Consider the following 21,426-nt stretch of genomic DNA (forward strand, 5'->3'; position numbering starts at 1 on the left):
AACTTAACTCCAGGGAGCTCTTAGATGCCTATGGAGAGCCTGATGGGGATACCTGGCCTGGTATCAAATCTAAATGGCATGGCGCCTGGGCTCATTATCAGCCTGATTAACCACACTAATAAGCTGATAATAAAGAGAAAGTAATGTGTTTGGCTGATGATCATAGACTCCCAGTCAGGTGTTGTTGCTACCCAAGAAATTGACAACAAATTTAAGGATCTTGATCAAAACTAAAAAATATAAAAATAAAGAGCACGTGTTGTTGAAAATGCACTTGTGTGTTTATTACTCACATGCAGCATCATTTACATTTAGAAAAAGGAATTGTGGAGAGATGTTTACAAGTGCAAAGCTGCAGTCATTTAGCATGACTGATGGAGTGAAACGCAGCAGGGAGTGGAGATTTGAAACTGAGTTAATAATTTATTCATAGATTTTATTTAGCAGGAGAATGTTTCCTCTCCTATAATGTTTCTGCAAGACTGCAATCAATTTATTTCAGTGTTGATCCTGAATTTGGTCATCAGTCCACTGATTTCACTGATTTCATGTAATTAAGGCTTACAGTGATAGGAAATGATCAGACTAACTTTAATAACTACTAAAAAGTAGAATAACTTGTTACAATTAAAAAAAAGAAAACTACACATGGATTTTAAACACAGTTTGAAACATATTCCCAAGACATCATCATTATTATTTATTAATACTTTAATGTCGGCTCTACAGAGAGATGTGTCTTATTGCATGGTCCAAGTGTAATTCCTGCAGGGGAGGTGCTGAGATGTATTTCTTACTCACAGAAACAGGAACATGCAATCAGGCATAAAAGTGTTAGGTCATCGCTCTCTGCTTCTGAACTATGAAGTCATCCCACAAGGACCGAGCTAAATACACACAAAAGCAGAGGACTTGCACAGATGCTCATTTAAGTGTTACAAAGAGCTGTGAAATTACTTTTTAGGCAATAAAAATGTTGCTGCTTTAAAAGAAAGGACTTCTATTTTTCAACATATACGAGCTTTAATTCGGAGTAGGCAAACAAAAAGCTTTGGTTAATTTGGTTGACCTTTCTTTTTTCTTTTTTTCTTTTTTCTATTTTGCCACAATTCAAACAAGCTGCTCTGCTCGCATCAAGTCTTTACTTTTTTCAACGTACTTTTTACAATTCCACGTATTGCATGTCATATACTGAAGTGCAGAGTTTACCTGCGGTTTTGCAAGAGTCTTATAGCGTTTAAGTAGGCAACCTGAAATTAGATTATCGGAGATTTATTTGCTGTAAGACCGTTTGTTCTCGCGCAGGCCATAAACAAATACTGGACTATCTTGGTGATTAGTGGATCTGAAAAACAAGCTTGAAAGCTTTTTAATTAGGCTATTGTTGATGAATGCTACTGTACGTATTTGATGGAGAAGGCTGATCTACTTTGCTAAAAAGCTTTTGCCAGAAAATGGAATGTGTGTTCAGAAACTCTCAGAGTGAGGTTAGAAGGATGTTGTTGTTGTGGGAAGACAGTTTGTATATTTAAACCCCGTAACTAAGAATGATAATAGATTATGTGTTATGCAATTTGGAAAAAATAGAAATTTTATTTAATTTTTTTCATTAGACTAAGTAGATAAGAAAACAGCATGTTCTAACTGTAAACGCCTTAATTAATAAACATTTAAAAAACAGTTTTTCATTTCTGCTCATTACGGTTTTGCCTATTTTAGAGCTTGGTGCACGACAATAGCAGCAATCATGGCTTTACATTCTCATCTCCCTATTAATTACATCCTGTGGGTTGTTGGATTAGGCCTGCAGTCAGCGTAAGCTTAAAAAGCTCAGAATATTTCAACTCCAACAATTAAAACCATGCCATTTTACAAAAAGCTCATTTACTGGGACTTTCTGATGAGGTGATATGAACTTATATTTGTCTCTTCTTTCAAAAACCACTATAGTCTCTTGGTTATGTAAGAGTGGTTTGCTGAAAGAGGCAGAGATTGCATGAAACAGTGGCATTGAATCTTGTTAGAAGCAGGTGGATGTTGAGGCTGTCTGTCTGTCTGACAGTGTATGTTGTGCTGACACTCTTTGTCAGCTTGGTGGCATTCAGTTAGAGTCATTGTCTTCCCTCAGCCTGAAAGAAAGGCTGTGATTAACTGGTATGTTCCTCCTCTGTTGATTTACTGCATGTGTTTAATAGGCCTCGGAGAAGGCACACAGGCCATTAAGCACAGAGCTAACATAAAAGCTTCAAAATGAGGTCCCGCTGCAGACTAACTCTGAGGAACCAAATGGGAAGCAAACCTCATGTTCTCTGTCCTCATCTCACAAATCAGCATTCATTAGATCACAGTTTGCAGGTGTAATGTGTTGAAATACAAGTGGCTGCTGGTATATTCATTCCTCAAATGCAGCATAAGCATGGCTGAGCATAATTGCTTTGGGGATAACTTCTTTGGAAAAGAAAGTATAAAAGTATACTTCTTTAGACGATTTTGCCATACAAAAAGATTTTAAAAACATATTTTTTTGACTAGCATTGTCTTTTTTTATGTTTGTGTTCTGCTGAAAAAGTCCATTATAGATGGAACATAGGGTAATTTCTGCTTTTCATGGTTTCTTCTCAGTTTGTGAATATTGTCTAGCTTGCCAAAGACACTAATAAGAACAAATAGTTTTTCCCTGAATTATTTTGTCAAGCAGATGTAAACCTGCACTGAACTAATTAGAAAGTAATAACAAGAAAGGGGAAACAGTCACAGCAGCATGAAGAGCTTGAATTAGGTTAGGCTTTCATATGGAAAGCACTACGATACACTTTGTATGGTGCATTTATGAAAGCTTTATTGAAGTCTGTCTGCAGTTGGACCACAAATACTTCAAATACGGCATTTAAAATAAGACTTTTTAGCACAAAGTTGTGAATACCCGTAGCCTACACATTAAACACAACAAAACACCCCAAATAAAGTAGCTCAATAAAATAAAACAAAATGACCCAATAAAAACAAAAGACTTCTATAAGTAAAAATGTAAATAAAATGCAACACTAAAAGATTCATGATATTGCTTAATAATTTCTTAAATGTTTCCTACTTTTTATTTTACTGACACATTTACAACAGGTACAATCACCAGTGACCCCTGACATCAGTATAAAATCATTAAAATACTTAATAATATGATGCAACCCAATTCACCATAACAGTAGCTCTTTGACAGTGTCAATCACTACTGAACATTGTTATATTTGTAAAGGTATAATTTATGCTGAACTGTAGGGAGATGATTCATTATCATAGGCTGAACTACTCAACAGCGTGATCGTAATTCATGCTGGAAGGGGCACAATCGTCTAATCTGCACAGCTTACCTATTAATAAACTCTAATCAATATATTACAGATTTAACTAATGTACTACTGCAAATAGTAGCGTCTTGCAAGACCTTTCTTTTTTACATATTGTCACCACCTTTCCTTCAACCCGTTCATTTTTGTTGGACATTTAGTGCTCTTTCACTGCAGCTGTTAATCACAAGAGAACAGTGAGAATCATTCAGCTCTTCATTATTTCATTATTATGGAAATATTGATGGTGAGAGTTTTTTAAGCTTCAGGTAGAACTGTTGATGGTGAAATATAACTGGATTGCTGTCAATTGCAATAATATTAAACTAAATAAAACGTGTTAACGTGAATGGATGAGTTTCTTTGGTCACAGAAAGGTGAAGTGACAAAATACCCCCCACTAGCCACCTGTCCCTCGGGTTTTAGCAGCTAGGACAGCACCGTGGCAGGTCTAATCCTCCTTATCTTAATGGCATCTGGCCTTATCGCTGGAGCTGTAGGGAAGATCGACCCTTTGCCTTTCTTTATCAGCAAAAACCACTTCCCTCACCAATCCTGTTGGTCACCCTGCTCTCTCACCATCAGTAGGCCTGTGTCACTCTGAACTTACCAAATCTTCTTGTGCAATGTGATAATCCCAACCTCGGTTGATGTCCAGATGCATGTTTCCAGGAAAACATTAAAAAATCTTCTCAGGAAACGTCGCTGCTGTTGAAATAGGCATATGGCTGACGTATCTGAAAAAACAAAACACTCACATTTATGTGCAAATACAAAGAACACACAGTCTGGATGTGTACCTTGGCTCTGGGTTATTTTCTTTGCCTCCCCATATTCCCACTGTGGCAATAGGGACTTTGCAACAGGGGAGTCAAGAGAGGCTTTGTAGCTCAGATTTTTAAAAAAGATTTTCTTTGCAAAGCCTTATCACAGTTTGGCTTTTATAACAAGAAAGTTGAGTTTCCCTAGGTCGACTGAAAACAAATGTAGATATACCTGGTTTCCCAGGCAAAACTGTGTGTGCTGTATAAACACTAAAACTCAGAAAAAGCATGTCCTAGCAAATATGCAATGTGAATGCAAAGATTTTGCTTGAAATGCTTAAAAATATTTGAAATATTCAAACAGCATTCATATTAATAAATCTGAGCTCAGCCTAAATCTTCTACTTTGTCTTATTGTGACGTTATCTTTCTTTTCATCGCGAACGTGAAGGGAGCTGAGCTGTATGTGAAAGACTTTCACTGTCCAAAACACTCTGTGTGCAGAAATCATTTACCATGGATGATAATCGGCTGTGAAAAATAATTGCTGCTCAGGAGCTGATAGCTATCAGCATCAGTTGGATCACTTTTTTGTTAGTTCTGTGTTTTAGTTCTTCTGTTTCAGGCACTGTAGCACAAGGAAACAAAATTGTCTTCTTTCACCACATTTTTCTTGTATTTAAGACTAAAACTGTTTATACAATATGATGCATTTGTCATTTCAGGAGATCGGTCTGACACCAAAATGTGCTGAATGTGAAAATAAAAATTAATTTTGACCATCAGATAGACTCCTATCCGATGGTCAAAATTAAAACTATTTGTTCTTATTAGTGTCTTTGGCACTCCTACTTCCAGGCAAGTAATGAAGTGACCACTATTAACAATGAAGAATACTTTTGATTGACATATGACCCGGTAGTAAATACATCTAGGCATCTATGCAACAAGAGGCTTGAATGCCATCAGTTTCAAAGCAATATGTGACAAGCGTCCAGTGTGCACACCCTTGTGGGCACACCCCTAGGTGCTCCACTGGCCATTTGACGTTAGTGCCAAATTTCTATTACTATTATGCAGATCTTCCTTATTGAACTTATGCATAATTTCAAATAAGTAAGATCTGTATTCATCCATTTGCCTGCTTTCCTGGGTGTTTGGCTGCTAGTCTGTTCTTTTCTTCACTACCATTTTCCCATGCTATCAAACTCAGTGCGGCAAAGCGACATCATTACTAGTGATATCATTACACGAGTCTAATATCTTCTTCCCCACTTTCTTTGAGCCAATCAGCCTCCACTCTGCGTGGTTTAAATCTCAGTGCTCTCTGCCATGATATTGCTCTAATACCAAGTTAATACAGGGACAGTACTGATGATACCAATATTGATACTGACACTTTAAACCTATGAAGGTTTATGTAGGGGAGAGCAGTGTGTCATAATTCGTGAGATGAATCATCATCAATTTGCGAAAATCGCTGTGATTTTTCATTTCTACAATAATTAGTGAAGACAATAAAAACAAATTTGTCTATTTCAACTCATGTTCAGTTGTTCCAAATGATCTCTCCTTTTTCAAATGTTAAAATGCCCAACTTAGAGCAATTAACAACATGTTTATAGCTATAGTAGATTTCTTCTTCGTAACAGCTACTGAGGTTTGATTTTTATAGAAATCTTGTTGGAAAAAAGTTATATATTATTAGGGTGTGGCTCTTTTGAAGGTAGGGTGAGTCCGACTGGGCAGCTTTAACTCCAGCTCATATTTGTGCCGTTGGTGCCTTTTGGAGCATTTTTATTGAATTATCTGCTAAATACTACAGCTTAAGGTGCATTTAATGTACTCCCAGCAAGTCAAAGAAAGCTATGCTCCAGTTTTATTTCACTTGTATCTCATCACAAATTACGCATAGAAATAATTTTCTAAATAAATTTGCCTGTTAGTTGGCAACACTCTGTTCTTTCATCTAAATATTGTTAATTCTCACTCCAAAAACCCAAAAACTAAAATAGCAGCGGCTCTCCAGGCTTTTGTATACAGTCTATATGTTAATTCTTATTAATACTTATTGTCACTAATGCTATTTGTTTCTTTATTATTATTATAAGCTAAGTTATACATAAATAGCTTTAAGCAACTGTAATGGTAAACAGTTCTTTCCCTCTATATGTGAGCCAATTGCACTATGCTGATTTAGTATTTAGTAAGAGCTTCATTACACAGAGCCAAACAGGAAAGGATACAAAGACTTGAAACGGTCCTTCTGAACACATCACGACAAATATAACAGTTTCTCTGGGTCATGGGACTCATTTTCTAATAATTGCACAGCCATTCTTCTGAACACATCAGTGGTTTCTTTGAAAAGAAAATGTCTTTCTTAGGTGATTTCGTTATCAGAAATATGAATATTTTCACATTTTCTTTTGTTTTTGTTGTTGATGTGTCCGTTATCTGTGCCTAATGAACAATGAAACGTTCTGGCGGCGGGCAGTAATTGCTCAGAGCCCAACAGTGGGGGTGTAATTAGAGAGACAGGGAGGAGTATATGACTTCATGACTGGTACTGTTTAATGATAATGGGGTGCAACGCCACACTACTGTGGTCAGCTAATCATACTGGGCCGGCCTGGACAGCTCTCAGTGCAAACGAGCCGTGACTGGAATACTGAGCAGGTGCTCGCCCACACAGTTCCACACCATTCACTCCACAGGGGATCAGGCATATGATTATAGGTGTGACCCTGCAACACCTGCAACAATGTCATTAGTGCTACCACGCATGGACAGTTTAATGTAAATAAACCAATGTCATCAAGCCACCCAGTAAAAAGAGTGACCACATGCTGCTGTCTACACTTTTACAAGCACAGATTGCCCTTGAAAGGTCATACAATGAGAAGAAAATGAGGGTGCTGATCTACAGGAAGTTGGCAAGAAATTCTGATTATTGATTGATCTTTGCATGCTCTTATCTGATACGAATATCATCAGCTAACGGCAGCGTGGCAACAGGAAAAGAATGTGCTGATTCGGTAGTACTTGGTGTATTACAAGAACTCTAAGGTATAAAAAAAGTTCTGATGACGACATCACATTTAAAACTGAGAAAAACAGGAAACTGAAGCGTGCATGTTCATTGCTGTAGTTTCTCTCAGTTTATATTCATAGAGACTAAAGTTTGTATGTATAAGAGAATCATAGGATAAAGACACATCCTGAACTTCATGGGCAAAGTATAGTTACTGCCACTGAGACAGATAAACAGAATAAATAAAGTACAACTGTAAGCAAATGTTAACCAGCGCTCTTCTATATTTTTAATCTTACGAGTAAATAGCAGCAGCTGGGCAAAAACATCAGCTGGGTCATGTTCAAATACAGTCATGGCGATAACTGCTTGTATGTTAGATAAAAATATTAGATACACCCATAGACTTAAATCCAGTCCAAATGCAACAGGTCAGTCACTTAAAGTGCCTTCATATAATTTATTACTGCAATTTACAGTTAGGGCTCAGAGAGACGTTAATGCTCTTGTTTCTGCTGTTCATCTCAATTCGTTTTAGTAAAATGCACATGCAAAATAGTACAAAGACAAGTCAGTATAACACAGTAACATTAAAAATTGTGGTCTTAAAAATGAATGCCTCTCTGGCTGTATCAATGACAACTGGAGATGTCCGAGTACTGAAAACAAGAAGTATGTCAGACCCTGAAGTAGAATAATTATAGTTTGCTGACAAGCGATGGGTGGGTTTTGCAGTTATTAGGGAGCCTGTGTCTTCATTTAGGAAATTTGCAAACAAGTTCATTACTACATGCCAAATATCCTAAACTGTATATGACATAAAGGCTGTAAATATAAGTAGTTTTAACTGTAAATTCACCAAAGGTTCTATTATTTTCTAGCACCTCTTGTAGGGGCCTGTGGAGGATTTTCCTCTGAGCTGCCTGGTCTTCCTTGCACCTAATATGGGTTTCTTGGGAGCATTTTGTCCTTGTTTTCTTTGAAACCCCGATGGTACTGTTTAGGCTCAACTCAGCCTTTAAAGGCTTGTTCTGTTCTCTGTAGTCTATCGTATCTTGTTTTGTTTTTCTTGTGCTATAAATAACATTTTTTTCTTTTCATTTATTAGCTGGATGTTGTTGGGCTCGTGTTTTGTAAAATTTTTAAAACATGCTTTGTGAATGGCTTTAAGACTAAGTTTGACCTTGTGCGTTCATATTTTTTACATCACTGACCTTATCAATAAGTAGAGAGCAACCAAGTACTTTTACAGAAACACTAATTTTTTTTTTTACAAAAAACAAAAGGCTGCAAAGTTATGGAGGCATGATTAAATATTATATGGTTATGTATATCAACATTAAAAATGTATTGGAATGTAACTAGTACATCATAGGAACAAACTGCTTTTAAGGTACATTGTTCATGATGTTGCTAATTTTAATATTTATAATGAACTTTGGATTATGTTCTCCTTTATGGCATTTAAAAAAAATTCTCCTACTTTAAAAATAAATACATAATTTCAAAACTCCTCTATTATCTTGGCAATGGGTATGCAGAAGGTGATGTTAATCCAAAAAATATCATATTTAATAGCAAATCACTAACTGGAACCATTTTACAGTACAGAAGTTCTGTTGAAGGAATAAGGGTGATTTAAGGGACTTTGGACTTGTATCTCAGATGCTGCTGATCTGCTGGGGTTTCCCCAGAAAACCATTTCTAGGGTTTACAGAGAATGGTTTGATAAAAGAGAAAATATGCAGTGAGTGGCGGTTCTCTGAAAGAAAATGCCTTGTTGATGCCAGAGGTTAGAGGAAAATGACCAAAGTGCTTTGAGTGGAGAGGAAGGCAAAAGTAAAAATATAACAAAAAATAACAAGTAACTACTGAAGTACATATATTATACATATACATTTATTAAAATAGTACAGGTAACAGGATACTTTTATTGTGAGATAAACTTGTCGGGCATTGTGATATAAAATGCCCGACAATATAAAATTATGCTACTGAAGAATTTGATATTTTTTAGACTTTGGTCACTCCTTCGTGCTTCTTGGGGGAAAAAATTAAGTAGTAGCAGAAACTTACTGAAAACAGAAACATAAAAATGTACTTATAAGTGTTTCTTTTTAAAAGGGGGGATGAAAAAGGGGGAGAAAAAGCCAGCTAATATCCTAAAAAACGTGGGTCCTGTTGTTTCTGGGGAAGTCACCCATCAGTCTCATCAGTGTTTCCATCATGGAAGTGTGGCGCCCTCTGTTGTTCAACATCTGGCCTTGTAGTGAAAATTTATAGTTACACGTGTGCCTGTCACTTTAAGAATGCTCAGAATTGTGGGTAAAATGTTAACAGCCAATCAAATCACTGTTGTCAACGCGTTGTTATGGAGTCGGCCTAATTGAAAGCATAGAAGATCCCGAAAGTTTCTTTGTGTGTTTGATGTACTTTTAATTAAAGCTACATTTTATTTGCTTTCTCTAATATTAAAACTAAATGTCCATGGATCGGCTGGAGGTGTTGCGAGAGCGCAATAAACAGTTACTGGACCAGTTGAGGCAGCATGGAGAGAAACTGGAGCGGCTGTGCGGCTGCCGTGAAAGCCGCAAGAGGGAGAGAGAGGATGGAGCTGAGGAGAGAAGACCACTTGAAGAAACGATCGGGATGACCGGTGGAGACCGCGGCCTTGCAAGGGCGGCCCTAGCCAAGTCTTCCGTGAAGTTTGCCGGTAATTAAACTGTTTGTTTACTTGACGCCAGCAGCACGAGAGAAGTAATTAGCAATGAGCTAAGGTCACATCAGAGTTGCTCTTGATCAATCCAGACCTCACATCACAACAAACCAAAGCTGTCGACGTTTTGTTTACCAGATAGCCAGATTAAACTCCTTCACATATACAGCCCCAACTCCAAGAACGTGTAAAACGTAAATAAAGGCAGACTGCGATGATCTGCAGATCTCGTAGGCGCATATTCACATTAGAACAAATGTTTAAACTAGAAAACGTACGGTTTTAGAGGCGAAGATAATGCCATTTTGAATTTGATGGCAGCAACACGTCTCAAAAAACTTGGGACAGGATCATATTTACCACTGTGTACACGTCTGGACACCGAGGAGACCACGTGGTGGATTTGTGGGACAGGAATGTTGTCCCATTCTTGTCTTTTGGGGGATTCTAGCTGCTCAGATGGTCTTCTTCGTCAAATTTTTCATTTCATGATGTGTCAAATGCTTTTACTTGGTTAGAAGTAACTGTACGCTTGCCAGTTCAATGCCCAGCAGCCATGCTGTTGAAATACATGCAGCATGGAGGAACTGAAATATCCAAGACTTTCCCTGAAAAAGAAGTCTGGAAACGAGGATATATTTGAGCACTCATGGGACCTTTCCAGATGCCAGTTTCATAGATGCTGATGTATTCCCATGCCATGAGCATTATTAACAAGCTCTATGCCCCTTTTCCTCTTTAGTCCAAAGGACATAGCAGCCATGTTTTCCAAAAAGAAACTGTTTTCACTTTACCTAAGTCCATGTAGTGATTTCCATGAGAGAGTCATCATTAAATGTAGTGCTGCCTGATAGTCAGAAGACTATGGGCATCCAGTATTGATTCTCAGCCTTGTGTTTTGTGTAGAGAGATTTCTTCAGACTCTTGGAATCTTTTGATGATATTATGTACTGTAGATTAGATATTCAAAATCTTTTTAATTTCACATTGAAGAAATTATTCTGAACCTGTTCCACAAGCTGTACATGCTGTTTTGTACAGATTGCTGAACCTCTGCCCATCTTTGATTCTGGGAAACTCTGCCTGTTTAAAACGCTTTTTTTTTTTTTTTTAATCCAATCATCTTGACCTGCTCCTCTAGCTGTTTCTTTTTAGTACCATTTACTTTTCTGGCCTTCGTTGCCCCTGGCCCATGTTTTGCTGTCATCAAAATGAAAGTCAACATATATTTTTCATGAAATAGTAACATATTATTTCGAAGTCAGTGACCAAGTCTGAGACCATTCCCAGTCAGTTGCCATCTGCAAAATGACCTTGGTGTGTCAAGACTACAATAAAATGAAAATACGATGGACTCAGTCTTGATCCTGTTTAATCAGTTTTTGATTGAAAAGGATCAAGTTGCCACTTACATGCAATCTATTTGCAATAATACCCCAATTAGCTGTGATAAATCTCTAATCTGTTGCTATCTGCATCAGATCTGTGGTGCTGTAACATCTAGAGGTGGACTCGCTACTGGCAGACCACGAAGAAGCCACACATGGGGTTTGATTCTCTCGATCACAGACAGCCAGATTGAAAAAGGGCAAATTTATAAATGTATAAACACAAACGCAGCTCGTTCATTTCAGTATTCTACCAAGAACAAAATATTTGTGTACAAGATAAAAAAGGTAATTTGCTATCATATCCAGAGCAGTCTGTGTGTTAATACAGATACTGCTACTGTGCCATGTGGGTTGTTCTACAGTCTGTGAAACTGAACTGGGTCTGTGCACCGCGGCTGCTGTTTCACATCTCGCAGTCAGAAAGCCTTGTTATGTGGGCGTCTCTGAAGACATGTAATGTGCAATGTTTGTTGGTTTTGCAACAGAAGGTGCAATTGCTGCCTCACTCCTGAGTGAAAAGACCCTAACCTCACCGTCACTTTACTGCTTCATTCCCAGTTAGAACTTGCAGCGCCTGATGCTGTAACAGACATTACAGAGCCAAACTTCACATATTTACTCTCAAACTCTCATAGTCTGTTTCGGATTTCACTAAGGCCTCAGTCACACTAGAGGAAAAATAGGCCGGTAACTTCTGTGCGATCACGAGAGGTGGTGGTTGGTGAGTGATTGGAATGAATTTTTTTGCAAATAGTTGCACCAACCAAATTGTCATCTACAGCAGGGGTGTCAAACTCAAATACACAGTGGGCCAAAATTCAAAACTGGAACAAAGTTGCAGGCTAACATTAATATTTATTGAAAAAAAAAAATCTTCCTCCAGATATAAGAATAAATCTTTTCTTATGGACTCAAACAAGTTTTTCTGAAAAACTGAATATGGAACAAGCAAAGCTTAATACTAAACAATATATATATTAGCTGTATAATACAGGTAGGCCAGCTCTAATAGTAATTTGGTATGGCTTCGCGGGCCAAATGTAATTAGGCTGCGGGCCAAATTTGGCCCACGGGCCAGAGTTTGACACCTATGATCTAGAGGTTAAGCGTGCAGCACCCTCAACCTCTCAGTGACCAGCTTTGGTTGCAAAGCGACTGCATAGGCCACACTGTGGGAGTAAACCTGTATCACGTCTGCAGTTAATCGCTGTCTTATTTGTAAATGGAAAATTAATTGCCAAGATCGGTCGGAGTTAGTCTGCTCCATCATTTACTTCTCCAAGTGAGGATATAATGTAATAAATCACATACAATTGAGTTGCTAAAGTTTTTAGCAAATGCCTGCAAATAGCACAAAAAAGTCTTATTTTGCGCCCGATATATGTGCATTAGTTGTCTTTAGGAGTGTTCATTTATTTGGAATGAGAGGAGAGCAAGTTTAGCAGAATGAGTGCGTAACTTTTACGGATGGATTGCTCAAAGCTGAGTGCAGTGCCAAAACTTTGGCTTTGCCCCGTAACTGTGAGTGTTTAGAGCAAAGGCCCGCATATTTCTGTTCCCTAACAACCCTGAAATAAAGCAGAACTGAACTGAACAGATAAATGGATAAAACTTTATTTTTTCTGTTTACAGCAAGCAGAGTGGGCGTTTCAGTTTTTTAGTCACATTTCGACACAGTGAAGCAGCAGTTCGCTCACACAGTGCAACATATTCACATTTCTTTCACGCCCCTCGATAGTATGATAGGTTTGATTAAATTAAGATGCTCAACATTCCACTTCAGACACTCGCAATCAAATGCAAGACAAATGGTTTTTCGTGGTGTAGTGTGACTGAGGCCTGAAGTAATTATTAATAAAGTACTTTAAATATAAGTATTTCTTCCCTGGAGATGTGAGCTTTATTATAGAGAGTGGATGGTGCTTGGTTTTATTTTTTAATAGTGGATTTAGTATATACATGATGAAATGATGTGTAAAATTTGAAAGTATCTGGAAGAAAAACTACAAAGTGCACCTTTATTACCATTCATCAGAGATGACATTTAACTGATATGTGTTCAAATGTAACTAAAATAAAAAAAATATTTGTGTCTTTATCACCTTTTCACTATTGACACTATTGGCAGTTTTTTTTTTCTGTTTGTTTTGTTTTTTTTGTTGTGGAGCCTTTTTATCCTGCTGGTACTTTCCATTTGACTGTGAGCCTGTGGTCTGCATGTAATGTGTGAAATAATCATTTAGAAATCATTTTCTTCCTGTCTTCATCAGACACTTGTGAGAAAAGAACAGTCATCAAAAAGACTGTTTTCACACCATCTTTCACCAAACACAGAGAAGGAACTGCTGAACAAACAGTTAAATCAGATCTCATTAGAGGCAGCAAGAAACAAGACACAGAGCCATTCAGCACCAAGTCCTGTGTAGTAAATCCGAGCAAAGGACAGGTAAGCAAAGGAGCATCAGCATTACCCTGCCTGTGTTACTCTTATAAAGTTAGTAGGAATAAATAATTCATCTCAAACTGAAAAGGCACTCACTAGTATTTCACTGACAATCCCCCTTCAAAAAAGCTAATTCACATCTACATTGGTTTGGGAGCTTTGTATTTATATCGTTACAACTAGTTTATAAACTACAAGTCTGCAGCAAGCTGTGTGCTTTATGTCCACTGAAAAGGTGGAAGTAGAATATGCTGATTGCTAATGCACTGCCTGCTTTCTTTTTGTAGAGGGGTGTGCAGAGCAGGGTCACGTTTCAGTCGGACGATTTCAAAGACGTCCTTGACCCAGAGAGGCATCACCTACCACCCTTACTCGGATATGACTGGATAGCAGGTAAGCTTTATCGGTCTGTCACATATCGCACTGATCTGCAGCCAAAATGCTCCTGAAATATAGGGAGCCACGCTTTGCTAATTTAGGTTAAATTAGTTTGCATATATTTCAAATCTTATTATTAGATCTATTTAACCTTTTGACCTTTCCTCTGACCTTTGATTTAATCGTTCTAGTAACAGGAAATCTATAATGCTGAAAAGTCAAGTTACATGATTTCTTTTTTTTAATCCCACATGTAATACATTTTCACAATATGCTTTTGAAAGTACTGACTCATAGAACCTGCAGTAGTGAAATAGATATAACCTAGATATAACCTTTGCATTTTCTATTGTGGTGCCCAAGATTAACAAATAATTTAAAAAGTCTGATTGTGGAGATATCCACAGACATCTCAATACATTTATTACAGCTTTTTCTTTTGAATTAAGGCGGAGTATAGTTCTAGTGTAATGTTGCATGTTAAGTTTTCTTTACATAGACCTGTTTTCTGATATTTAAATTGTTTAATAATGATGAAAGATAAATTATCATATCAAAATTCTCCCCGTTGCCCCCTGGGAGTGTGGTATGCATGTTCGTCAGGCTCTGATCCTCTACCAGAGTTTAAGGTACTGACTGCACTTCTGGACAGAGACTTCTTAGCCCCGTTGTTCTCTACTACCTGTGGTAGCATTTCCCATCGGGAGTTGGACACTTGTCCATATGAACAACACATATTCCTGAACATTATCCCAGCCAGCCACCCAGGTTCGGACTGAACCTTTGTGCTGTTCTTTAAGCCGGCCTTTTCTAGCAACTGGTAGGATTTCTTGGTGTCAGCCACTTCCTCTGTATCTGTCTTATGTCAATGGTACATCCTATGCAGGAGGTTGGTCGTCCAGTGATAGTTCCTCTTCCTCTTTGTCATCACCGTCTGTCTTCAGCTGCCTGAGGTATTCTTGGAGCAGCTCATCTCAAGGGGCGATCCTCATGGTATATTCACGTATGCTCCGTGTTTCATCCTGTCGCTCTTGCCTCTCGTTCCATTGCTCATAGAGCGTCAGGGTGCTGGACTTCGGGTAGACACCTCCGTGCACTGTAAGGTGTTTTTGTGTCTTTACATCATTAGTGTCTATCTCATTCTGTGGCCAGCTTATTATTCCAGCTGGGTATCTGGTGATTGGTAGGGTGTTTGTATTGATGCCTTGGATCTTTTTCCTAACATTGAGCTGGCTTCTCAGCACCTGTCTTACCTTGTGGAGGTATTTGGCTTTAGCTGACCTTCATGTATTGTTATTGTGGTTCCTGTTGGCCGATGGGATACCCAGGTGCTTATAACTGTCCTGTTTAGCTGCTTTCTGACATCTCCACGCCTTGAGTCCACTTTTTATCTTTGAAGCAGAAGTACCGATAACAGCTGATGTTTGTTTTTACCCTGTTAGGAGTGCTGGATACTGAGGACTCCTTGATAGAGCGCTCAGACGAGTTCTTCAATGATCTCTGTGTATTTCGATCGCTCAATAAGGACGAGTGTGTCCACAGTGGACAAACCGAGTGAGTGGTGCTCTTTAAATATCTCTATTATATATCCATACTGTGTTTTCCTGTGGTTCATTAAGATTTTCCTCACAGATTCTCTCAGGGGAACCAGCCAGTGACACAACTGCTAACAGACAAGGATGGCCCACAAGCTAACATGGACACTCATCAGTGTAAGAGGGAGCATTTATCTGAACAGGCCACTTTCTATTTCCTCTCATTAAGGCTGTTCTAACACTTGTCTCTGCTTGCTCACCTTTTGTGCAGGTACATTCTCTTACAGGATTAACAGCAGACTGTTCCCGGTCCCCCTCCACTCTCAGGAGTGCTGTCCCTTGTGCAAAAAGCCTAAATCCTCCCACCCTCACACTGTTGCTGAACCTGCTCTAATCAGGTACTGATGGCCTGCACTTGAACTGCATTGTTAAACCACTTATGAACATTAAAGCACTTCATCAGTTTTATCTAAAATATATTAGTCTGTCACTTTCAATTGAATACAGGAGGCAGCAGCTCTACTGTGTGCAGCAGGGACTTAGACCTTGTGTTATTTTTTTCTGCCTTCCCATATTTTACACGTTAAAAGCTGAAGCTGTTTCTGAATTCAGTAAAACAGCAGCGACACAAAAAGCAAGCTATGGTAGCTTTGATCTGTAGTATGATACACTGCAACAAGGCAAGGGAAACCTGTGAAAAGGGCGCCCGAAACCTCCACTGGATCAAGTCCTAATAACTAAAAGCAACGGCGCCTGTATTCTCATTTTACATTTTGTTCAAATGTGCTGTAATCAGTAGTGTTGCTGTGTGATATTGACTAAAAAATTATCAGGATTAGTTTGAAAAAATTATCACCTCACAATAGATTTCTTCAGATTTCTTACTCATCTTCTTTCTCTTGTATTTCTAAGGGTCAGCATCCCTCGCACCAGGCTTCTGCCACCTTACATATACAAAGCTCATCGGCGATGCAGCTTTGACCCTTCTGACAGTTTAGGATTACCATCGGTGAGTTACAGGTTAATGACTAAAGATCATCACCACTTGATTTGATTGAACCACTGTCCCACAATAATAAAACCCCTTCTAGCCATTGTGTCTTTCCATTCATTGGTGATTTGAAGGTGCAACATCTCACTTCCTAAAAACAGTTAGACCGTGTGCACGGGTTATTGTCTTACTTGCTGCTCTTATAGCTAATAAACTGTAATGTTTCAGTATATACACACAAACGCACACTCACTGGCCAATTTGTAAGGTACACCCATTAATATGCTTGCTAACACAAATATCTAATTGACCAGTCACATGGGAGCAACGCAATGCATGTAGGCATGTAGACATGGTCAACACGACATGCTGAAACTGCTGAAAGTGAGAACCAAAATAGGGAAGAAAGGTGAGTTAACTTATTTTGAGCGTGGCATAGTTGTTTTTGCCAGTCGGGTGGGTGTGAGTATTTCAGAAACTGTTGATCTCCTGGGATTTTCCCACACAACCACCTCTAGGGTTAAGAGGGAATGGTCTGAAAGCGACAGAGCAGCCGATGAGCCGCATTTCTCTGGGTGAGGTTGCATTGACCTGATAGGAAAAGGCAAAAGCAGAAGATCACACTGGGTGCCACTCCTGTAAGCTAAGAACAGGAGACTGAGGCCATGTTCATCTACGAGTGGTTTCTTTAACATGACAGTGAGTTCACTGTACTCTAATGTCTTCTGCAGTCACCAGATCTCAGTCCAAGAGGGCATATTTGGGATATGGTAGAATAGGAGATCCACATCATGGAGGTGCAGCTGACAAATCTGCATCACCTGTATCTGTACAGGCGATATAGACCAATAAACACCTTAATATGGTGCTGTAGACACAGCACATTTAAATGCTGCAAACTTTAAGAGATAGGCATGCACGAGATTACTACTCCTGATAAATGTGTACCTCTCAGAATGCGTGTTGCTCAGCATAGTGAACACTTGCAGTACTGTGGCCTGTTATGACGCAGAAAGAAAATTTTGACCTCATGCATCCTGTGTGGCTTGATGTCCTACTTGGTATCTCAGGTATATTACACAAGTACCATGACTTTGTATGAATATAGCTCTGAGGAAAATTATTGTATCTGAAGTAATGCCATCACTTTACCAGATACTATGATACAGAAGTGTTGCATATCCCATCTCTAGAAAGGCTTTAGCATCTTTTTTTTTTTTTTTAAATTTTATTTTTTTTAAACTGATTGGTCGGATGTTCTGACTGTAAAGTACCCGCAATTGTGAATTTGACCATGAGGTCTGTATAGCCGATCAGCCATCTCTGCAACTTGTGTTATGGCCCCTGTATTCAAATCTATAAATTCATCTCAAAGCATTCTTTCTTTTCTTTCTTTTTTTTCCACCTTCAAGCACTGTCTATCAGGGTGGTCCAACACAGGGCAGAGCACCCTGCCACCACCCAGCAGCCTTGACCTGCAGAGCAGTGTTAATGTGAAGAACCCAAAAGGACCACTGAATAAACAACTGGAGGTGAGGAACTGGACAACTGTGTGGTTTTTATACAGTCCAAGCTGCCACAGGGCTGACTGATTTAATAATTAATAAATAAGCAGCTGTTCCTAGTATACAGTTTCTCGCTCTTGTTAACATAATTACGGAGGGTGCTGTACATGTCACAAATTAAACGGTGTTTTTAAAAATATTTTTCAGGATCGGTCTGCACTGAGGGTGTCTCATAACCCAAACCAGATCTCAGATGTGGCTCGCTTAGCTCGTCACAACTTTCAACGGTTTAATCCAAAAAGAAGAGTGGGCGGCATATCTTACCCTCCTTACCCTGTGTGCTGATAAACTATCAAAGTATACTGAGTGGGCTTTTTTTTGTTTGTTTGTTTTAAGCGCCAAAACTGAAAACCTTGAGCGGATGTCTAAAAAGTTTTGTCATAGATGACAGATTAGATTAATTTATTCACGTCTGTACAATAAAACTTGAATAACTGCAGCAATTCCAATTTGGTTGTTCCTTTTTTTCATCTCTGTTAAAAGCTGAACCGATTTAGACTGCACATGTTACTGTCAACAGCCTTGTGGATGTGAAGCAAGACTACTTAGAATTATTCAGTGAAGTGTATGTACAACATTGCAACATAAAGGATGTTGTTTTGGTTGTCTCAAGTTTGCTTTTCCATTTCCAGCCTCTTGTTTTGGCTCCAGGGTCTAGCTTACTTCTGTTTTTAAGCTTCCTTTGACACTTCCTTAATGTTGGGCTGAGAACACAATAGAAGCAAAAGCAGGGGCTGATGTAAGGTACAGAAGCAGTAGTTCACAGGAAACCAAAGAAACACCTATGTTAAATGTCACATGCTGTAGAAATCCCACCCATAACACTGTCGCTTTCCAGTTTGTCCCCTCTAAGCCAACTAATTTGAATTTCTGAATACATTAAAAAATCTACATGCAATGTATTTCAACCAATTAAATCCACAGAAATAGGGTAAACACGATTCTACTGATTTCTTTCTGATGTATTTCTGCTGCTCAGAAGGGATATAATGACTGGGTAATAATTCATATCTTCCTGTTCTGGTGAAGCACTTTGAAGGTTTGTGCCACAAACATCAGAGACTGAGTTATCTGACAGACAGACATCCGATAGTTGACTTACTTTGCGGATGTTGTGACATAAATGAAAGGCTTCTGTGTAAGATGTGGCCCTGTGATAGCAAAAGTGTTTTTCTCTCTAACACTTGTCAATAAACGAATCTAACCCTGTTGATTATGGTCGTTAAACCTTTCAGTGTATTTGTTAGAAGCACCAACTTTTTCTTCCTTCAGCGAAAACAGGATCTGAAAGTCACTAGAGAGTGACAAGATGGCATTGCATAATCATCATTATGGCTGGTAACGGTGGCATAGATGCATTTTGGGATTTCGATGGTATGCGCAATTTGCTGTGAAATATTTAGACTGACTTCTTCAGAAATAGAAGCAAGCAGTGCGTTCATTCCCGTCTCAAGAATGTTTCATGTCTGTCATTAACAAATATCATGCTGTACTTTTGGAAATTAGTCATCAGTACTATATGCAAAATCAGTGCCCTATCACGTGAAAGTTAAGATATTTAGAAAAACCTTTAAAAAGGTTTCAATTCACCTTGTTGTGGTTTTTTACTACAACATGAAACTCAGGTGAGGCTAATGCTCTAAAATAAGCTCAGAATTTCATGAAAAAAGTTTTTTATTTTAGATTAAACATTAGAAGACTGTAATGGACAAGAGGGCTGATACTGCTGAGCAGCAGAGACGTGATGACAATGTGGGAGGGGAAACTTTATTATGAAATGTCAACTTCTCACACAGGAACAAACACTGCGGCACAGGGGCATCAGACTGGGCAGAGCACAAACGCATTCAGTGTCATAGCAGAAAACATGTCTTAACAAGAATAAAACAGTTGAGGTGTAAAGTATGATAAAACAAACCTCTCTGCCTTTCACTATTCCCATGTCTCCACAGAGAGATCAAGCTGGGAACGTCTCACCCAAAGACTCTTGAGCAATGTCAGCTAGCAGCCACAGAGTTGAACCTGTGTTTCTGGTTTCTTTTTTTTAGATCATTAAAAAGGAACTTAAAAATCTTTATTCGTGTGACAAAACTATAAGTCTAGACACACATATCTATCCACATCAATCCTTTGAGTAGATTAGGTAGTACAATAGCCATTGCATTTGACCCATATAATTTGCAAGCTGTGCTCTATAGACGGCTGTGCATCTAGGTTGCTGTGTATAAAGAAATCTAGGGCATTCACTTCCTGTTTTAAAGGTGACTTCAATACATATTTTTTTTAGCACTTCTATTTTTTGAATGAATTGTTGACACAGCGCTTAACTTTTTATTACCTGTCAGTTTTTCCCCGAACATCAAAAATCCTATTAAATGATCAAATTAAAGTAGTTTTCAGCTCCATAAGCTGATCCAAGATCTCCCAATCTAGTCTACCGACCACATGGAGAAGTATGCTGTTGGCATAATACAGGCTAAAAGCAATGCAATTGTGATTTAGACTAGACAAATGCTTACAGATAAAGTCCATTTACAACTGGAAAGGAAAGCTGCCAACAAAACCTAACGTTTACCAGAATCACTACGCCTTCATTAAGGCACAGGTGAATCTGACTATAATTACATATTGTATCTAGTGTGTTGTTGCTTAAATTATGCTAGTCTTATGGCAGGTAAGACAAGATTCGGCTTGCTCTTTCAGCCCTAACCCTGGTCGTGTTAAATGGACTGAAGAAATACAAAAGCACAATTCAAACTTGTAAGCAGGCTTACAAATGTATATAGGGTGACAAGTATCAAAACTTAGGTTTCACAGATATGTGAATGTGTGTTACTGGTTTTCTTCCTTCAACTTCTTAACTCAGTTCAAGGAAACTGCTCCTGCTTACACATGAGTATCAAAACTTAGGTTTTAGGACAATGTCCTTATTTTGAATCTTACAACTCCAAGACGATGTTTTTCATTATCTTCCAACAATCTTTGTGACACTAAAAACTCAGGGCTGAACCTTAAGTAACCCTGCTAAGTCCCAAATGCTATTTTGCAGTACAGCCCTCAGCAGCAGAACTTGATTGCTGAGTTTGAATTTAAAGCAGCATAATTAGGCAGATGTAACCACGATAAGTGGGAAGTAATTCTGGTGCATTTATGCTGATCTACGTTCGAGCGTTGAAGGGCAACAGACACACAATCCTCATCTCAATGCACATCAGCAAATTTAATGCTTATAGCTAAACACTAATGTCACATGCATTTTAGCTGA

At 38.5% G+C, this 21,426-nt stretch overlaps 1 protein-coding gene and 1 long non-coding RNA gene across 2 annotated transcripts in view; one reads left to right on the plus strand and one right to left on the minus strand.

Moving 5' to 3' along the window:
- Positions 1-3,973: 3,973 nt before the first annotated feature.
- Positions 3,974-21,426, minus strand: part of LOC146670096 (uncharacterized) — a 28,657-nt gene continuing 11,204 nt past the window's right edge. The window contains exon 3 of the long non-coding RNA XR_014911754.1: positions 3,974-4,081. This is a non-coding gene — a long non-coding RNA (uncharacterized LOC146670096). The remainder of the gene's footprint in view (positions 4,082-21,426) is intronic.
- miip (migration and invasion inhibitory protein) lies at positions 9,508-19,052 on the plus strand. The gene is made up of 9 exons (XM_085406807.1): positions 9,508-9,855; positions 13,520-13,695; positions 13,980-14,085; positions 15,513-15,624; positions 15,703-15,782; positions 15,877-16,003; positions 16,518-16,614; positions 18,009-18,128; positions 18,309-19,052. Exons 1-9 carry the CDS (start codon positions 9,624-9,626, stop codon positions 18,444-18,446), a joined length of 1,188 nt encoding a protein of 395 aa, XP_085262933.1. The 5' UTR covers positions 9,508-9,623; the 3' UTR covers positions 18,447-19,052.

Source organism: Rhamphochromis longiceps, linkage group LG5 (genome assembly GCF_057381845.1).
Source record: "Rhamphochromis longiceps isolate RC_006_pf linkage group LG5, R_longiceps_female_GT1.1, whole genome shotgun sequence".
Classification (NCBI taxonomy): domain Eukaryota; kingdom Metazoa; phylum Chordata; class Actinopteri; order Cichliformes; family Cichlidae; genus Rhamphochromis; species Rhamphochromis longiceps.